The sequence below is a fragment of the Grus americana genome, chromosome 2 (assembly GCF_028858705.1).
Source record: "Grus americana isolate bGruAme1 chromosome 2, bGruAme1.mat, whole genome shotgun sequence".
Taxonomy (NCBI): Eukaryota; Metazoa; Chordata; class Aves; order Gruiformes; family Gruidae; genus Grus; species Grus americana.
The window spans coordinates 81340314-81354293 of record NC_072853.1 but is presented as its reverse complement, the minus strand read 5'-3'; the positions used below and the strand labels follow the sequence as shown (position 1 = coordinate 81354293).

Sequence of the window (13980 nt, the reverse complement as noted above, 5' to 3'; positions counted from 1 at the left end):
TGCCCTTTTCTTATTCTATGCACTCTCTAGTATAAACTGTAGGTATTGAACTTATATATCTTTGGGGAACTGCATCATTTCCTCCTGGGGCCAGTCCAACCTTACAATGGAGCCTTGCCAGGTGGAAATTTTGGATGCAAAGCCTTGTAACTTCAGTGGTACTAAGCATAACTAGCACAATGAAATACAGGGTTGTGCTGAAGATTAAGGTGCAGTTGATAACGGTGGGTAGTTATCTTGGTATTTTGATAGTCAATATTTTGTAATTGGAAACTTTTATCATTTAGCCAGGTGCCTGCAAGCACTGTGTTTATCATAAGTCGTGATGTAGATTATCTCTAGTAGCAGTCACCTCTTATTTACTTGTTTAATTAGCTGAAATGATCATGATTTAACTTTGTCTGACATTTTCCCGAACTCCTGAGAACCAGAAAAATAATTCTGTTGCACACTCCTTAAAAGATATTAAAATCAAAGATACCTGAATTGAGTGCAGAATTTAATATTAACATCATCAATGTCATACATGTAAAGAAATTTGTCTCATAACTTCATTATTTGAGAACAAATTGAGTTACTGCTGTTCATGTTATGTTGGGCCCTGCAGCTCAGGTTTCGGTTGGTAGTCCAGTAAGTGGTAGGGTACGGCAAATGTGCTGTATCCTAGTTTTAAAGAAGTATTTTACTTCCCACTGATTCCTAGGATTTTATTGACTGAAGAGTCACTTCATTGGAAAATACTGTAACTGATTTGATAAATTGAATGTGATTAATATACAGTTCCTGGCAAGGCTTTTGTCTGCTAAAGGAACTTGCTTTAGCATAAGTTTACCAGCAGTCCTCTGTTTAGCGAGGTGATGCAACTTGCTCCACTATGGAGTTCTTAATGTATTCTAACAAGCAGATGCTAAGAAATTATATGTATGCTATACATATAATGCTGAGAATCTTTCTTTGAACTTTAATATGTTTCAGGAGGTTCTTACAGCTTTGGAGAGTTTTAGTTGTTACCACCATATATGGCAGAGGGACAAGGAGGAAACAATTGATAAATTAATGATGGGGAAACCATTACTCTCTGAATTTGAATCTGAAATTCTGCATTTCCAAGACTTGGAGCTGAAAATCAATTCTGAGCCTGAATACATCTGCGTGGGAGCTATTGCACTGTACACTGGTAGTGTTCAGCTTTCCACTTCTCTCTAGAGACATATGCTTTCTGACTCCTGTAGGAAGAAGAGATGGTGCTTAGTTTTGGATGCGTGAACTAGGTTAAAGATGAGAAGGAGCGAGAGAATGGCTGTTTGCTGTTTTGGTTGTAAATGCATGCACATAAAACACTAATGCCAAGGGTATCTGTGAGGCTCAGCTGGAGTTGGTAGATGTTTGCCTATTCTTCTGTCACTGACCCCCATAGGTGCATATTTTATGGGAGTAAGATGATACAATTACGTTGCTTTTCTCCTTGTCTGACTGCATGTAATTAAACAGCTGAAAAGTCTTCTATTTAACTTGGTTAGTTAAGTGAAACATACACATTGTTGCCGATTCCCTCTTTGCCATGAAAGCCAGGCCTCAAATCTTTACTTGTTGTGGAACCTGAGCTACAAAAAACCTAATTAAATTTTTCATAAGCATTTTACACCAGTATAACAGGAAGGACAATTGGGAACTGTGGTGGACTGTAAGAAATGCATGCAAGTGATTTTTGTAGTGGATGCCAAGTCTGAGGAAGCAGAATGTTCTTTTCATTAGGAAAGAGTGTCAACCAAATGTCTTTGATTATGTCATAACGCAAAGAATTAGAGAAACAAGCTGGCTGTTGAAACTCAATGGAGGTGAGGTAGTTCTGACATTTAATAAATGAAAAAGACCATCAGGTGTGAGAGCTAAGCATGGGAAGAGGCACTGTGTAGAAAAGAAAGACACAAGTGAAATCTGCACAGGGAATGAATAAGTAACAAGGTTGAAATTATATCCAGCTAAAACTTAATGTAATGCTTGTGTTGGTATTGATTTTTGACTCTTCTGTTGAGCATTGTGAAGAAGAAGTTAGAATTTAATGGCAGAGCTTTAGAGAAGTGGACTGGATTGTGGTAAAATTGGTCAGCAACTCAGCAGGACTTCAATTTTCTCTCTAAATGTTTGTCATTTGGTTCCACTGATGCTACAGATAAAACACTGTACATGGATGGTTAGACTGAAAAACCAGAACTGGGAGTGAAGAGAACACATACTGAAAAAAGGTTGAAAGTACATCTTAAAAAACATCTACAATATCTAAATATCTATTAATTGTTCAATGTTTTTAGCTGATCTGAAGATAGCACTGAGAGCAGAAACCAAAGCGTGGATGACTTTGCTGGGGTGTCATTGTAATAAGAAGTACCGAACAGAGATGGAAGCAATTCTCACTTTTATAGAGGAAACTGGCAAGAAGTTAAATCACCGCATCAGGGATCTGGATGATATAAGAATAGCCATGTCAGCTTTAAAAGAGATCAGAGAACTACAGATCTCCATAGACTCTCAAGTTGGACCCATTGAGGTAGTTAACAGGAATGTTGCACAAGTGGGTACTGTTTCAACAGAGCAATTATTTTCTGGGTTAAAGCTTAACAGTGCACTTTGAAAAGGTATGATTTAATATGTGTTAAATGTTGAGTGGCAGACCTGTTATGTTCCTGTAAATCTTTTTTGCATGGAACTCTGATTTGGACAAATATAAACTTGTTGAGGTGAGAGGTGGTTTAGCGAATAGTGTAGAAATTGAGTGATTTGGGTAAGAGGAAGATGAGAATACAGATATTTAATGCAAGAAAGCTTTTGGTACTTTGTGGAAGAAGTCTGTGTAAGAAAAACATTGATTTTCTCTTTTTAAAAAATTTTTTTTTTTTAGCCTACAGAAGAGGAGGAAACTAATGATAGGCAGATTATATGAGAATGTGTGATTGCTTTATCAGCTATATAAAGGGTTGAAATAAAGATAAACAATTGACTTCCTTGAAAAAATTCACTTACTAGAATACATTTATTGAACATCTGACAATGTAGGGGCTTCCGGTCGAATGGCAGAATTAAAAACAGGTAGTAACTGTTTTTCTGCATTCCTGACCAGAGTATGGATTTAAGAATACTATAGTTCGGCAAAATGCACCATTGACTAGATGTTCGGTAGACTTTTTTTTTTTCTTCTCCTAGGACATGTTCGTGATTCCTGATTGTCCATAACTTTATTGTCAGGGTTGTGTCCTTATTGTTTAAAATTGAAGTAACTTAACACAGAATTCTTATCTACCCAATATTTACAAATCTAATATTCTGTTTTGGAGATGCAAAACCTGTATTTGCTGTCAGACAAATGTCTTGCACCTGTTTTTTCTGATTCTGTTTTCTCTGAGCTGAGGTAAATTATGGAATGCAGTATGTACTTGTATGTGCAAATAATGGAAATGAGCATGGGGCCCTTCCATATTTCGCAGAATACAGCTGAGAAGAAATGTATCAGTCAGCCTTAGAAGCTGTGAGGGTCTCCCTAGTTGTGTGAAGGAGCAAAAATAGGACAAGCAGTTTATGGTGAAAAGCAAAGCATATCTGCAGCTGGAACCTTCTGTGAAACTGTCATAGGTAATGGGATCTCTTAGGAGATGACATTTTGGAAGTTCCTGCTAAGACCTATCCCGATTTGCCATGTGATGTGGAGCCAAGGCAAAGGCCAAGGATTCCTAAGCTTCGAATTCTGCTCGCAGGACCCTTGAGTCCCTATGTGCAAGGAGTCATGTTTCAGATTTTTGAAATGGAGGTTAATGTATTTTCCACATAGTGGCATGGCAGACAGATAGTTATGTTTCCATTTTTGCAGTTTGTCTGCAATTTGATCAAACGGGAAAACTTAAATGGAAATAATTCCACTTTATATAAAAATTTTCAGATGAAACTGTTATGCCACAAGATTCATTGCTACCCTACCCTATGCTAACTTACAGTAAGTGAATTTCAGTTGCGTTTTTGTGAAACTTGACTAAGGGTTTCAATATGTGGAATATGTTTATACGTTGGTGATGCAAGCAGAGATCAATGTTCTGAGAAAACAAAGGACCATTAAATAGAATTCTGAATGATGAATAGTGATAACATTTGAAATAGTTGCAACATACTAGTTGTGGTAACTTTTGGTGTGGTTTTCTAATGTTTGTTGAAAACATGAAGTGGGGCTTAAAGGTCTTTATGGAATAGAAGTTTGTTTGCTTTTCTTACCTGAAGGCCTCTGCTTAGATGCTTTCTCATGGCTCACTTCCCAAAATATTCAGCTTGGGTCATAGCAGATGAGACATGGATTGGAAAAATATTCTCATTAAAATGAGGTTAAAACCTGTAGACTTAAGGAATACTTCAACTGGAAATAGTTTTTTAAGAGAGCAGATTGTACTAGGGCAAATAATCTATCAGAAAGCAGAATGATATGTGAAAGGTAAGGAGTTAGGGAGAACCAGCTAGTTTTCCTTTTGAAGTTTCTTCCAGTTTGGTATTGGTTTGTCAGATTGTGATAATTGCTATGCAAAAAGAACATTTTCTTTTTCTAACAAATCATTCTCTGTTCTTAAAAAATTTAAAAATGTTGGCATACATATAGGTGTAAAATTAACTTCACTTACCATTTTGTGTATCCTGATCCAACCTTCTGACAGGAATCCTATGCTATGTTAAACAAATATGATCTACTTGTGGCCAAGGAAGAGACAGAGAAGGTGGACACTTTGTACTACACTTGGGAAAAACTGCTAGTTCGTGCAAATGAAGTGCAGAATGAGCTTGTTGCTTTGCAGCCAAGCTTCAGAGGAGAGCTTATTAGTACTGTGAAAACTTTTACTGAAGACTGTGCACAGTTCTATTCAGATTATGATCAGGTAAGTGTTTACGGTGTATTGCATTACAGGAGTTTTTCAAGAGCAGTGGGAACATGGAAAGATTGTGGAGTTGACTAATTAATTGGATGTGCCTCTACTGTCTGAAGAATATGTTTATTCTTGTTAATGTGCTATTTGTTTTCAGTGCAAGGCAGGCTTTGGTTATTTTTTTGTATGTGACTAAAGTACATAATGCTGGCAATCAGCTCTTAAAGATTAAGACTTGAGACATTTAAGGTTTATGATATACAGCTAGTTAGCATAACCAAATGTGAAGATTGGGATTAATGAGAAATAATGTTAGAATGTAAGAAGCGTTTTCTGATGTTAGATATAAGTATAAATGACTTAAGCTCTTATATTCTTTATCAGTAGAATATAATGAGTCAAACTGAACCAGTCTTGTATCATCTTCTAAGTAATGCTGATTTTTACTTGAAAAAGGAGCTACCATTGCCTAGCTTTTACGCTATTATGAAAACTTCTCTATTAAAAAGACAATTCATTGCCTTTTTTTTTTTTATATAAAGTGCTTGAACAAGTAGGTAACTCTGATCTCTTGGTTCAGTTGTTATCCGATGCAGGGATGGAATCCTGCAGCTGCAAATATGTTTCTGCTTAGTATTTAGAAAATGCTGATTAGAAATAAGTTGTGGCTACTTTCACCCTCTAAATTAACTCTTTATTTTTTTTAATTTTTGTTATTTTTTTAGAGCGGGCCAATGGTGGTTGGTTTAGACCCTCAGGAAGCCAGTGACAGGCTTACTATGTTCCAGGTACTGTTAATTCTAAGACATTGCTTAATACTTATTGCAAGTAAACTAGCACCTGAAGGTTCTGAGAATGAACTAGAGTAGTTGAACTAATTTTCATTGATACATTGGGTTACTGATTGGGAAAAGTCTGTTTTAACTTAATGAAAGCTTAGTTGGTATTTTTTCTATGCATTTGCAAAGAATGCTGGTTAAAATTTGCCTTTTTAGGAAGTAAAAGAAAGGCTGAATAGATAATGATTAATAATTACTAGATTCAAGTATCCTGATGAGAGCCTACTCTTAAGTTTAGAGTATTTGACTATAGGCTGTCCTTGTGTTCATTATTGTGTTTTTTCCTCGCAACTACTATTCTGCCTAATCTTCTTCCCCTCTCCTCCATTTTTTTTTTAAATAGTATTAAAGATTTCCATTTAAACTGACTATTTTTCCTGTTGAAAAGTTTCTTTGTACCATGATTAATTTCTGTTCCTGTAATGATGACTTCTAATGGTTTTCCTTTTCCCATAGTGCTATTCATTTGGCTTCCTGCTATGTTCCCTCAGTTAGATTGCAATTGACAATTAAATTTGGTTTTTCTTTGCTGCTTAAACAGTTGTCATTCTTACTTCAACCCTTCAATAAAAGAATTGCACAGCATACTTGAGGAGGTAGAATTTGCTGTATCCACCTTTCTCTGTTTTTCGTGTCATGCTCCAACTCTTTCAAGTGCAAGCTTAGCATTTATTGTTCTATCACTGTGCCACATGGCATAAATGGCCTCCCTGTCAACTTCCGAAGATGCGACTCCAAGCTACCTAAAAATTACTTTTCTCATGAAAATTGTTCACAAAACTGTTGACAGTGTAAGTTGTTAGTATGTCCTGTGTATCTTTCTAGTATTTGCTAGATTTTAATCACTAAGGCATCTCTAAGCATAATGCCAGATCTTGAATATTTAGTTATTTAATTTTATTTAATTTAATCATTTTCTTTTTCTTTCTTAGAATCGTTTTGATAATCTTTTTCGGAAATATATTGCTTATACTGGTGGGGAAGATCTTTTTGGTTTACCTGTTACTCGGTATCCTCGGCTGCTTGAAATAAAGAAGCAACTGAATCTGTTACAGAAACTCTATAATCTCTATAACAATGTAATTGAGACAGTCAGTGGCTACTATGATATTCTTTGGTCAGAATTAGACACTGGAAAAATTAACACTGAGCTTCTGGAGTTTCAGAACAGGTGAGAATGTGGTGCTGTGGTAAAGATGCCTAAAGTACTTTTATTACTACTTAAATATGATTATAATTGGTTAACACCAATAATCATATGTGAGCATGTATTCCTTCATTGAAACATGAAAAATGTGGATTTTAATTGAAAAATATATCCATTACCAACTTCATAAAATAAAGGAGCCAGTTTAGACTCTAAATGTTGAGCATTATTGTTCCTTAGAGAACTTCTTGGTTAACTTTTTTTATGAGATTGGAATATATGTTAAAATTGCTATTTATTTTGTTCATGAAGGGAAATTTCACTTGTTGTAATATTATTATTCATGAGAGACAGATTCACCCTAGATGTCTAAAGCAAGTTAGTGAATTGCTGAATAGTTTTCCTACAAAATGGGATACATTGCCTACATAGAAGCTGAACTTTTCATCAAACCAGGAATTAAATGATTTAAAGAATTAAACCTGCATGTTCTGAGGAACAGGGTTTTTTCTAGAGCACAGAGCAGTGCGTATCACGAGCCTCACCGAAAAATGAAATCAAGATGTAAAGTGATTCAATTGTGTTTGAAGATCGCTTGAACAAAGTATATTAGAATTATGCAGCTACACTCCTTAAGGGGAGCCTGTAGGTGCCTACCCAACTATCAGACAGTGAAATAGACTGGAAACAGGTTTTGTCACATACAGAATCTTCAAAATCCAGGTAGCCTGAATTTGGCAGGTATGTAGTCTGCTGTTAAAACCATATACTGTGGTTAGATGGGGAACAGAAACAATATTTGAAACTGTTTGGAAAAGCTTGTATTATTTCTACGTAGATGCCGTAAGCTTCCTCGTGGTGTAAAGGAATGGCAGGCCTATTTTGACCTAAAGACGACCATTGAGGACTTCAGTGAATGTTGCCCATTGCTTGAGCGTATGTCAAGTAAAGCAATGATGCCTCGGCACTGGAAGCGAATTACGGAGCTCACTGAACACAACTTTGATGTGGAAAGTGAAACATTCAAACTGAGGAATATAATGGAAGTTCCACTATTAAGATATAAAGAGGAAATAGAGGTATTGTGAAGGAAGAGAAATGGATGCATGAAACAAAGCAATCTACTTGACTAGTATAGGAGTAACAGTAGTAGGAAGGAAAACAGAATATTTCTAAAAAAAGAACAGAGAAATGGACTATCACTTCAGCTTTCTGCATAAAATAATGACACAAATATATTGTGCCCTCAACTTCTCTCTTTAAATTGTGCAACTTCGCCCAGGAGTTAATTTGTGAGGGTGCCTTGCTTTGCAACATTAAAGATATGAAAAGTGTATTATTCTTTTTATTTTTAATTTCATATTCTTTTTATTTTTTCATTCTGTATTATTTCTTTATTCCTCTAAAGCTGGCAATATTGTGATGAGGTATACAGATTATCAGCTGTGGTGTTTGTATATCTGTAGATCTTTCCACTTGATAAATAGTTGATCATCAGCCTTACTAGAGTTAAAGGAAATACGATTTGTATACTGGAGACTTGAACCATTCATAGCTTGTTTTGGCATCTTATTTATTTAAAAGGATATCTGCGTAAGTGCTGTGAAGGAGAGAGACATTGAGCAGAAGTTAAAACAAGTGATAGCTGAATGGGACAACAAAACATTTATCTTTGCAAACTTTAAAACCCGTGGGGAACTTCTTTTAAGAGGTGACAGCACATCAGAAACAATTGCTACCATGGAGGACAGCTTGATGATTCTTGGCTCTCTCATGAGTAACAGGTAACAGGGAAAGGGAGGAGGGGGGAGATAAAATCATCTTGCTTATAGACCTTGCTTATAGAATAATAGAATCATAGAATGGTTTGGGTTGGAAGGGACGTCGAAGATCATCTAGTTCCAACCCCCCTGCCATGGGCAGGGACACCCTCCACTACACCACGTTGCCCAAAGCACCATCCAACCTGGCCTTGAACACTTCCAGGGATGGGGCCTCCACAACCTCTCTGGGCAACCTGTTCCAGTGCCTCACCACTCTCACAGGAAAGAATTTCTTTCTAACATCTAATCTAAATCGACCCTCCTTCAGCTTAAACCCCTTGTCCTATCACTACACTCCCTGATAAACAGTCCCTCTCCAGCTTTCCTGTAGGCCCCATTTAGGTACTGGAAGGCCGCAATTAGATCTCCCCGGAGCCTTCTCTTCTCCAGGCTGAACAACCCCAACTCTCTCAGCCTGTCCTCATAGGAGAGGTGCTCCAGCCCTCTGATCAGCTTTGTGGCCCTCCTCTGGACTCCCTCCAACAGCTCCATGTCTCTCCTGTACTGGGGCCCCCAGAGCTGGATGCAGTACTCCAGGTGGGGTTCTCACAAGAGTGGAGTAGAGGGGCAGGATCACCTCCCTCGACCTGCTGGTCACACCTCTTTCGATGCAGCCCAGGACACAGTTGGCTTTCTGGGCTGCAAGCGCACACTGCCGGCTCATGTTGAGCTTCTCATCAATCAGTACCCCCAAGTCCTTCTCCTCGGGGCTGCTCTCAATCCATTCCTCGCCCAGCCTATAGTTGTGCTTGGGATTGCCCCGACCCACGTGCAGGACCTTGCCCTTGGCCTTGTTGACCTTCATGCGGTTCGCACAGGCCCACCTCTCCAGCCTGTCAAGGTCCCTCTGGATGGCATCCCTTCCCTCCAGCGTGTTGACCACACCACAGAGCTTGGTGTCGTCAGCAAACTTGCTGAGGGTGCACTTGATCCCACTGCCCATGTTGCCGACAAAGATGTTAAACAGTGCTGGTCCCAGTACTGACCCCTGAGGAACGCCACTTGTCACTGTTCTCCACTTGGACATTGAGCCATTGACCACAACTCTTGGAGTGTGACCATCCAGCCAATTCCTTATCCACCGAGTGGTCCATCCATCGAATCCATGTCTCTCCAATTTAGAGACAAGGATGTCATGTGGGACAGTGTCACATGCCTTGCACAGGTCCAGCTAGGTGGCGTCAGTTGCCCTTCCCTTGTCCACCAGCACTGTAACCCCATGCTTGAACTGTTCATGGGCTAGTTCTTATTGCCTGTATCCCTCCAATGAGTTCTTTTGAAAGCACTTCAGACTTCCTGAATAATCAACTGGACATTTTCATTGATGCAAGAAAGTGATGATGAGCATAAAGGGGAACACTGCCAGGTTGTGGCAGGCATAGTATAGGCATTACAGGCACTGCTACTCTGCCCTCTGTGATAGGTCACTGCCTCATGCCAAAGGTGCTGAAAATCCCAATTAAAATCAGTTTGTCTGGTCTCACATGCCGAAGCCTGCACGTAAAATAAGGAACACAGAACGTGATCAAGCAGATGTTCAAAAGCAAGGATTCAGTTGATAAGGTCCTCTGGGAGTCTTGCAGCTTTCAAGATGTTGCATAGTCCCTTTTTGAAACCACTTTACTGTGAAATTGAAATCTTGCTCCTATTCAGCTTCTACTGAATCAGAGCTGTGCTACACACCGTATGTACAAAGCAGCAAGTTGGAGCTGGTTTGGTTTGTAGCTACTAACTAGTTGAATTGAGTCAAGTATAGGTTTCTGTACTTTCACTTGACAAAGATACAAGCAGCAAAATTATTCTTCATCCTTACCAGTAAAGTGCTGGTTTTCAACAGAATTCTTTCCTTCTTGAAATAAAGCAAGTTTCTTCTTTTTATTTTAGATACAACACACCCTTCAAGACGCAGATTCAGAAATGGGTACACTATCTTTCCAGCACAACAGATATTATTGAGAACTGGATGACTGTGCAGAACTTGTGGATTTATTTAGAAGCTGTTTTTGTTGGCGGTGACATAGCAAAGCAGCTTCCAAAGGTTTTCAGACATGCCTTTTTTCAGTTTGGTCTTCTATATTTTAAGAATAAAACTTAACTGTGATGTCATAATTGATGTAGTAATATGCACTTCATTTTTTTGGTACTTAACAAAACTAATCTTGCTAAGAAATTAGGTAAACAATGCCAAAATAAGTATTGTGTTAGAATTGTGTGAGGTAGTTGATCTTTTTATTTCTAGATTGTAAAATTGTTAACCAATATGTGTTTATGTTGTGCCTACTAGTACCCTAGCCTAGTTAGGCTAGCTTAGTAGTACTTACCACTAGCCTAGCAGTACCTAGGAATCCTTATCTTAAACTTTCTTACATTGCTTTTCAAGTTAAAAATTAACTTTAGTTTTAGAAAAAAATCTTCAAAGTTGAAGCATGCAATTCAACCGTAATGACTTTTCTGTCTTTTTCTGTAAGAATGATTGAAAGAGAAAGTAGATACCAAGCTTGACAGTCAAGTATAAAATCAGCTGTATTGTGTAAGCAAGAAAAAATTTGCTAAAAATTTTCTTTTTTCTAAAGATATTTCAGCTTAGAAGTTGAACACAGGATTACTAGTGAGAAAATTACTGGTGAGGTTACTGGGTGCCAATTCTGCAAGCAAGTGCCTTTTCCTTCTTTTCTCTTCCTTCCTCCCTCTCTTCCCTTCCACATTTGCTATCATGTTTCAACAGGAAGCAAAGCGTTTCTCTAACATTGATAAATCCTGGGTGAGGATCATGACGCGAGCTCATGAAACACCTAATGTTGTCCAGTGCTGCATTGGAGATGAAATCATGGGACAATTACTACCGCATTTACTAGAACAGCTTGAAATCTGTCAGAAATCACTCACAGGGTAAGATTACTACAAAACCACAGTCTTGGGCAGATGGTTGTGAATTGTGTAACTAGGGCAAGACCAATTGCTTGAGTATTGTCCCATGGACTTTGCAAAGATCATGTTTTTATTCTACTATGAATTCAGTTGAACTGAGCAAACAAGTTAGCAGGAACATACAACACCTCCAAAGAAATTGCTAGCAAGTCACCGACAAGTATTTGATTTGTGACTAAACTGTCATTCACTGTCTATCTCTGCTGAAACCAAAGTTTGTTTCAGCCTAGTTTCAAACCAGAAGATAATCTAGATCTGCATGTCCTATTCAAACCCTTCACGAATCTGAGAGAAATTCAGCATGAGAGACCTAAATAGCAAGTAACAGACTTAATGTAAAAATAATTTTATTTTGGTTTAGTTTCTTTTCTTTTTACTGGTGCTTACATTATAGCAAATAATAAAAGCTTTCCATGAAATTATTTCTGATGCTAAAAGAGTAGCTTTAAAGCAGGTGCTTAACATGAAGGTATGATGGATAAGAATTGTTGTCATTGCCACTGCTAAAAATTGCAATGGTACATTGTGAGAAATGCCATCTTTAAAGAGGAAAGTATGTATAAATTAACCTAATTGACTTACCATTTACTCTCGCCTCGCCAATTTTTTTTAAAATGCAGGTACCTGGAGAAAAAGCGCCTCCTATTTCCACGATTCTTCTTTGTGTCAGATCCTGCTCTCTTAGAAATTCTTGGCCAGGCATCAGACTCTCACAATATACAGGCACATCTGCTGAACGTCTTTGACAATATTAAAAATGTCAGGTTCCATGAAAGGGTATGTACTCCCCATGCCTCAATGTTACATTCTTTCAAATTAACAATGCATGATACTTGTTAAATAAGAAAGCTACCTGGGTGCATATGGCATTCAACTGTTTTACCTCACCAACCTCATCAAGCTCAACAACTATTTGATGCTGCATAGGCTTTCTTCATTTAAGGCTTAGTTTCATATCTTCATTTACGTATTAGGAAAACTCTATATAGAATAGCAAAAATTTGCACCGGTGCTTAGTTTCAGAAAAAACCACCCAGCTACTGAACTATCTTCTGTAGCTTAATATAGGCTAGCATCCCCTTAGATAAGCTTCTGATTCTTTATGAGCGTATTTGTATTTTTAGATTGGCTGTTTTTGTACTTTTTAATTCATTTTTGATTGCAAGAAAAAGTGTATCTAGTCTCTCACCTGCTTCTGAGTTATACTTAATATCCCTTCAAATATACTGTGTGAAGAACAATTTTCTTACACCCTTTACGAGAACAGATAGCAACAATTGTTTTTCCTGTGTATGTATACATTTTCTTAGAAATTCACTACCTCCCCATGCATTTGAAATTCCTTTGGCTGACCATGTTCCTTAACTTTTGTGTTTTCATTATTTTTGATTGTAAGGGTGTAAATTTTGTTAGTCTGTTAACCCACCAGTAATGGGGGAAGGTTTCCTTTATTGTGACTGGAAAGTGGATGTTATTGAAACTGAAGTGAAATTCAGGAATTGTCAGTGTATTGGGGTTTGTCTCCTTGTTCAGATGACAGTGTTTTGTTTAAAGCCTTTCTGCACACCAAAAGCAATGATTTAGTTGTTTTTACATTTCACTGCACAGGTTGGTATAATTCATTAGTTACCTAAGTAAGTTTAATGAAGTGATGGCAGGAAAATCAGACAGTTATGGTAAAGATAGCAATAAATCTATAAACGCAAAATGTTCTTGCTTTGCTTTTAATAGATATATGATCGTATATTGTCAATTAGTTCACGAGAGGGTGAGACTGTAGAGCTGACTAGACCTGTAATGGCTGAAGGTAACGTGGAAGTTTGGCTCAATTCTCTGTTGAAGGAATCCCAGCTGTCACTGCATCATGTTATTCGTCAGGCAGCTGCACACATCCAGGAAACTAGTTTCCAACTGACTGAATTTCTTTCTACTTACCCAGCCCAGGTAATATCATTGTTAAATTAATGAAGAATTGTTCACAGATACATAGCACATTGGGTTTTTTTTTTTTTTTTTTCTCTTGTCTTTGCAATCAAAATTGCAGCCAGGGTTATAAATGCAAAACATTTGAATTTATCTTAATCACCTCAGTCTTTTGACTTATGCTTTACATATCTGAAACGAAAAGAAAACTTACCCTGAAGCTCTTGTTCAAAAATAATGCTGAATGAAATAAATTAATGCAATGGAGTTAACATTGTTTCTTTACACGCTTAATACTTGACTACTGAAGGAAAAGTAATAAAATTGTATGTTTGTTTATAGTGTTTTCCTGAATATATATATTACTAAAAATTTGGAGTTAAGTGTAGTGCTGAGGGAAAATTATTTTCTTAGTAGAAGCTTCA

The 13980-nt window shown here is 37.5% G+C and overlaps 1 protein-coding gene across 6 annotated transcripts in view; it reads left to right on the top strand.

The window, feature by feature from the left end:
* DNAH5 (dynein axonemal heavy chain 5) overlaps window positions 1-13980 on the top strand; it is a 133050-nt gene that overhangs the window by 42198 nt on the left and 76872 nt on the right. For all 6 annotated transcript variants that reach the window (XM_054817916.1, XM_054817915.1, XM_054817917.1 and 3 more), the window contains 11 exons: window positions 976-1177; window positions 2313-2548; window positions 4689-4907; window positions 5621-5683; window positions 6667-6905; window positions 7720-7960; window positions 8466-8665; window positions 10589-10742; window positions 11430-11593; window positions 12253-12409; window positions 13364-13576. In XM_054817916.1, the coding sequence (XP_054673891.1) occupies window positions 976-1177; window positions 2313-2548; window positions 4689-4907; window positions 5621-5683; window positions 6667-6905; window positions 7720-7960; window positions 8466-8665; window positions 10589-10742; window positions 11430-11593; window positions 12253-12409; window positions 13364-13576 (2088 nt within the window). The remainder of the gene's footprint in view (window positions 1-975; window positions 1178-2312; window positions 2549-4688; window positions 4908-5620; window positions 5684-6666; window positions 6906-7719; window positions 7961-8465; window positions 8666-10588; window positions 10743-11429; window positions 11594-12252; window positions 12410-13363; window positions 13577-13980) is intronic.